This window comes from Zootermopsis nevadensis, unplaced genomic scaffold (genome assembly GCF_977971745.1).
Source record: "Zootermopsis nevadensis isolate Lab colony 2312 unplaced genomic scaffold, Znev_1.0 Znev_ptg000039l, whole genome shotgun sequence".
Lineage (NCBI taxonomy): Eukaryota > Metazoa > Arthropoda > Insecta > Blattodea > Termopsidae > Zootermopsis > Zootermopsis nevadensis.
Genome location: NW_028259171.1, coordinates 512,512 through 519,392, shown reverse-complemented (window position 1 = coordinate 519,392; position 6,881 = coordinate 512,512). Strand labels below are relative to the sequence as shown.

Here is a 6,881-nt window from a genome sequence, read left to right as displayed (position 1 = left end):
CATTGCATGAAGGGATAGTTAACTACCATGGCAAGCAAACTTCCCCGCCACAACGTATTTTATTGATATATGAAGGACGTACTTATAAAAGACGCTACCAGACATTGCAGCGAGCGAGGTAATAACAATCCAGCCTGTTGCCTGCCGATATATGCTGAAAGCTACATCCACCAGTTGCGTCAAAGAACTCACTCAAACACCAAAGACAAAGAAAGAGAGCGACAGAACACCTCAGCCAGCACGCCTCGCATTCCAACTGAATAAAATAACCTAGTTCCAGCCACAGGTTAGCCACTGATTTTGAGCCTAATATGAACATTCGACCTGGCAGATACATTGACGCGATACAATTTTGAGAACATAGGAATCTGGCAATGATGTCAACACGTTTCTCCGAAACCTTGGTATATACAGACGAGTTCACAGAACGTTAGAACACAAGATTTCAAGATGGAGGCTGTATGTTCCTCCAGAATGTAGGTATCTACCTACTAGTTCGCTTACAACCTAAAGGCAATATGTTCTTATCCTCTGTACCTATAAGTCTTGACGGCGTTACAACTCAGAAGGACTCCTGAAGATGTAGGCACTATATTTCTTCGAAACCGTATGTACCTACGGATCCACACCCGCCGACTGGAGAACCAGAAATCTCAAATCCATTTACCCCTTTATCTACGACGTTTCGTTTGTGATGAAATCACTCAATGTAAATCGAATTTATGGAGGCATTTCAAGTGCTACTGCCTTGTTCGATCACCTGTAATTGAGCATAGCGGATGCATTCTGTGCTCGACCTTCGTACCCGTTCACTGCCATCTCGTCAACTATGAGTGATCTGGAGACTGAACAGTGGTAGTCTGTGTAAACTAGCGTGCTTTAACATTTATATTCCTTTACGTAAGAATGTATATACACGTACAAATACATACTACATAGGCTTGCCTTCATTTGACGAAAACATAAGCTTAAAGTCTTCTGGAATTATTACAAATATATTTCTCTAATTTCAAATAATCTGGTGTCAGAATTTTCCTAAATAACTGCAATCTGAACGGTACTTCCTTCTGTGTACGGCCCGATCACACGCTTCTGATGCACATTCGTCCCGTTTTCGTCCAAGATTGCCAACTTCCTCGGCGGAACTGCAAATGCAAAGCGAGGGAAATTCATGGACTGCAAAATGTAGTTTCTGTTCATTACAGAAGTTATACTTGAACTGCACAACACGTTCATTCCTAACTTCCGCCTCCAGAAGAAAGAGTCATACACAAATTTAATTACTTGCATGTTCCATTTTATATTTTTATGTTCAAATTCACAATACTAAAATTATTTTTACTGATCATTATTCGAAATTCCATGATATTCTTATTGTTTATTGCAATCTTAGTAAACATTTTATATGGTTTTTCTCTTTGCACTGCTTTTTGTGATAAAATATGTTGATACACGATATTAAGAACGTTTTACTACACATTAAATTTCGTATGATTTCTTTTTAACTTTTACACTTTTCTTTGTCGTGTCTTATGTCTTGCCTATTCATGAAAGGAAATAAGGTTTTGAATTATTCTGATTCTTAATACGCGGTCAAATGGAAGACAATTAAAACAAGGCACAGTAATAAACCATACTATTTATTTTATTTGTGATTCATTTAAAAAAACTGTTGGCATCTCAGACTATATAAAGTCAGATTGTAAAATAATTAATTAATAATTTAAAAAAATATTATGTAAGGGAGCGATCATGACCTATTTTAACTAGTTTCGTCGAATTTGCCAGACTAAATAAAGTATGAACTATTTGGGCTGAAAGTTGAACCTAGAACTTCCTATAAGTGCTATCCACTTGGTCCCGACCATAAAAGAAATTAATGACCAAATATGACTGTTGGTGAACCGTTTCACATAAATTAACGAGCACATAATTTGTAATTTGCTTAGAAGAATTTATCGGTACTTTTGTCTGGCCTTTGATGGACAGCCAAACTCACAAAATCTATTCATTGTCACTAATCTTTGTTTAAAATATAAAGTCCCAAACAGATGAATGCAAACATTTAATGAATGAAATACAAACATTTTAATAACTTAAACCATTGCATACGTCATCATTGGTACATAGTGAATTAATGAATCTAACTGGAATCTACGTCTTCAAAATGACAACCACACATGAAGATCAATTTTATAATGTGTAAATATCTATATGGGACATCGTTTTTCTTGAGGCACACTCCCTTTGCCAGTTTCACAATTTAAGTAAACTGCGTGGAAGTAACCATGACAATAAAATCTAAGTTTAACTCTATCTACGAAAACCTACAGCAATAGTCAAAGTTATGAATTAATCGTATTTAGTATAAAATTCTTTAATAGATAATATTCTTTATTCCTGTTAAATCAGGCACAAGCAAATAATACAGTTAAATCAATAGTTTAAGTGAACAGAATAACATAAATTATCTGAATTCTCCCAGAAACTGATATTCACGATCCACAAAAGAGAGAATTTATATCGGTCAACAAACCAATAATCGCATACATGAATCAAATTAACTTTCAGGTTTCAAAAGCAACAAAATGTCCACATATGATGAAAACGGAGGCAATGTGCGGAACTATCAAAGTTGAATGCAGTAATCGGTCATATATTTTTCTGGTCACGAGCGGCTGCTCCAAACTGACCTCTAGGTCGGAGAGCTGAGCGATAAATATTCTGCACTTACAAAATAACACACAGTTATCAAATTTTCACACTACAGAAGCACGCATAATCATACTAAATCCCCCTAAATTTTTAACAAATTTCTTACTTTAGTAAATGATTATTGTTACAAGATTTTGTCGAAAAACCTGACATTACTTCGAATAAAAGGTAAAAAAATTGCTTTTAGGAAGCAGATTATAAGAGTGTGAACTGAAATTATCTGTATCAAGTCAACGTCTAGTGGCTAGCTGCTGTAAACACGTTAATAAACGTTCGAGTACCACAAAAGCCAGAGAATTTACTTACTACTTAGCGACTAACAGATTTGTAAATAAGCTTTATTTATATTTATTCGATAATTACAACAACGTTTCGAAAACTCACTCTCATCTTCAAGGTCGTGTATTATGATTAACAAGTGCATTATGGACAACAAAATTGACTCTTATGTTATTGTTATGAAGTTGGAATGCCGGTTAAACAATATTAAATATATTATTATTAAATATGTCAATATCACCCTCTCAAGGCTTTAGTTTTCATATAAAAAAGTCAAACGAACAGCGAAGGGAAGCCAATTACAGAAATGAAAGAAAACTGTTCCTGCAAACCACTTTTTTCTCTATCCACTACGCTCTGTATTACCAATTAAAACATCCAACTTTTATCTCCATCAGCCAGTGACGCATTCGGCTTTAACATCTTCTGCATGGCAGCCCAGGACCAATCTCAACTACTTCTCACCAAAGGGCAGAATTACAATTTCTGTTTTTGACTTCAAGAAGTGCACGGCATACCGACATCTACTTCTTACCGGGGCTTTTAAAAGCGGCCTATCGTTCAAGATGCGGATCCCAAAAGACCGACTGACTTCATCGCTGAACTGCTTCCCCACTGGAATACAGAAATGCGAATATTCAGAACTGTTCATTTTTCAGGTCATGAACACCGACTTTACACCAAAATATATTTTCAATATTAGAGCACGCCATGTTATGGACACGCAGGTTTCTTCTATAGAGCACGTAAGACCTTCATTGCAAAACAAAGGGAATTCCATCCCCCCAGATAATTTTTGAAAGCGATTCTCTTGTTCAGAAACGAGTTGGCTAAACTAAGACATGACAGTCGACAATTTAAGAAAATTAAGTAAAATTTTGAGATTCACACGGCGGTGAGTACAAATATGTTTGTCTTCTGGATTGTAGCGCTGTGTAGTCTGGTAGAAGTTCACCAACGTTAAAGGGGTCCTTGTTGCTTCCGTCATCAGGATCATATGGGAGTAAGTGCACTTATTCATCGCTCTGATGATGGAGGCAGTAAGGACCTCTGAAAAGTTGGTAATCTTGTACCACACTACACGGCGCTACAACTCAGAAAACAGTCATCTTCCGCTAAGTAAATCACATTTCTCTTTCGCTTGCAGACTAGCAGTGGAAACTTAGTCCAACACAAAAAATCAGTCCTTATATCAGCAATGACTTTGGTTTACATAGTAAGCCTGTTCTTTCTTCTACCGGCAAGCCGGTGACGTAGGCGAAACGCACAGTATGAGCCCGACTATCGTACAAAATAACACCTCCCCTCTGTCCTTACAATGGCTGCAGTACAAACATGTTTCCTTTCAGAGAAGTCCGAGATTAGATTTTCGGAAATGAAGCCGGCCATCATTACTGAAATTCCTCGTGGTTTACTTCAGATTCTCTTTACAAGCGCTAGGATATGTAACCGTTCTCCCTTTACTTTTCTTTATTTATTTTTTATTTGGTTGGGCGCCAGTGGACCTCTTGTCCACGAGAGATGGTTGTCCAGGGTAGCTCCAGCCAGCACAACACGCAGTCTGTACACCCAGGTTGGTGTAACGGCCGGACTAACAATGATTCAGTGGACGCTTGATTGATGTCACTTTCTGGTGCATACGGCTTGTTCCAAATTCTGTGGTTTTATAATTTAGTAAAATTTCCAATATTAAAACCAAATTGTGGCGGAGCAGTTGCCACCGATTTCCTTGGTGTCCGAAGAACGAGTGCCTCTTGAAGTCGGCCCACACCAAAAACCCCCGGCTCCCAAACCCCGGGTACCCGCGGCACCTCGTTGTTAAGTCAAAAGGTTTACACAAGGAGACTTTCGCAGCTTAAACCGTAATACACCCAAACAAGTGAACAAAAGAGACCTTCATAAAACAGTTGGTTGGACCGAAGGGTCGGTCGACTACAGATAGTACATGCCAAGGCAAAATCTCGCCAGAACTTCTACAGTCATCATTCATAACAAAGCTTTCATTCAATGTTGTCTCCATTATCACAGCAATGATCGCCCTGATGATGGAGGGAGTAACCAACTTTGAAACGTCAGTAAATTTCTATTAGTTTACACAGGGAGAACCTTAAATCTCATCATGCCAAAGTTGGGCTTTTGGTTAGTAACGCCCTGTGAACTTATTGGCAGATACCAATGTTTCTGAGGAACATACAGCCACCGTCTTCAGTGCTTGTTCTATTAATGATATATGTTAAAAGCAATGCAAGTATTAAAAATCGAGAATACCTTGAGAAACTCGTCGATACTACTAGCCCAAAAAATTTCAATACAGAAAAAACCTTATTTTACTTACAGGCGAAAACACTCGGTTTAATGTTAAAAGGCGCACAAGACCGCAGAAGTGAAAGAGTTCAAATTATGACTTGTTGCCTTATTACAGAAATTCCTCTTCAACACAGGTGCGTCTGATTATGAATAATGGGAATGGAGTACGTGAGAATACGGCAAAGTTGGCGGTCAGGCAAGTTTATAGCAACTTTCTCCTCCGTAGAGCACCACATTATCTTCTGAAGGAGCCATTCCCACGTGCAGCAACCAGCAACTTTTCTTAAATACAAAAAAGGAAGAAAACGTCTGTTTTCTTGGATGCAGAACCTGTGGTCTGGTAGGTATTGATGGACGTTCCAGAGGAGCTTACAGCCTCCATTAATCAGTGCTCAATTTGAGCGACTCGCTCCATAATTTGTGCTCCTCAGAAAACTGTATTAAAGCTGTAAGACTTGAGGTTCTCACAGCGGTGAGTATGAAGATTTCTGTCTTCTGGGTTATTGCGCTGTGTAGTCTGGTCGATGTTAACCAACGTTTCAGAGGTCATACTGCCTCCGTCATCAGGGCGATGAATATGCCAATAGGCCAACCAACCAACCAAAAAGCTAACCGAGGGCGGAGGCCTGCGAAAGCGCAAGCATCGTCCCTACCTAGGTGACACCATTCCTGCACTCAAGGCGCATTGCTGGAAATGGTAAACGGTCTTAATATAAAAAAAAAAAAACGAAAATTTTGCTGACGCTAACAGGGTTACGCCGTGGCTGGAGCCTCGACCATTCAAACTGGGATCTGTTGCTGCTGATGGGAGGTTATCCCGTCAGGCAAGTTGTCCAAAGGAATTTGGTTGGTTGGATCTCTGGGGTTTGAACCCAGAGAGGGGGGGGCCGTTTCGGCTGAAGGCCTCTGCGGCGTGGGGGGAAGATCATTTCAGCTGATGGCTTCCACGATCGGGGGGGGGAGGGTGGCGGGCCGAGCCCCTATTAAGTTATACCCTGGCATTCGCCTTACAACTGAGGAAAAGCACGGAAAACCTCAGTCAGGGTAGCCGAGTAGTCTAATCACTCGTTGTGCTGACTTGGCCGTCGTTTGGGGACGGCCTCGGCTGGCCTGCTGGACATCGGTCGCCCTCGGTTGCCCTTGGGCGACCTCTGGCAGCCCTCGTTCGGCACGAGTGCCTCCCGAGTTGCCGAACTAAGGGGTTCCCCACACCAGCTAACCTCGAGTCAAATCTCTCAGTCAGTGCTCTGGTGTGGTCGGCAAAGAAAGGGACCCCCAGATCCTCATGTATTTGCCTGTTACTAACGTACCAGGGCGCGTTAGTAACAATGCGGAGACACTTGGATTGCAGAACTTGCAGCTTCCGGACGTGGGTGCGGGCAGCTGACCTCCAGATCGGGCATGCGTAATCCATCATGGGACGGATGAGCTGCTTATAGAGCAGCACACCGTTCCTGATGGACAGGCCACTTCTCCTATTGATGAGCGGGCCTAGCACACCTAATCGTTGCGCCGCCTTCTTTCCCACCTGGTTGACGTGCGCCGACCAGGTAAGCCCGGCGTCAAGGGTGACCCCCAGA

The 6,881-nt window shown here is 41.0% G+C and overlaps 1 protein-coding gene across 1 annotated transcript in view; it reads right to left on the bottom strand.

The window, feature by feature from the left end:
• Positions 1-1,035: 1,035 nt before the first annotated feature.
• LOC147871780 (uncharacterized) overlaps positions 1,036-6,881 on the bottom strand; it is a 73,824-nt gene continuing 67,978 nt past the window's right edge. Inside the window, exon 4 of the mRNA XM_087360138.1 lies at positions 1,036-1,145. Within this exon, the coding sequence (XP_087216264.1) occupies positions 1,036-1,145 (110 nt within the window). The remainder of the gene's footprint in view (positions 1,146-6,881) is intronic.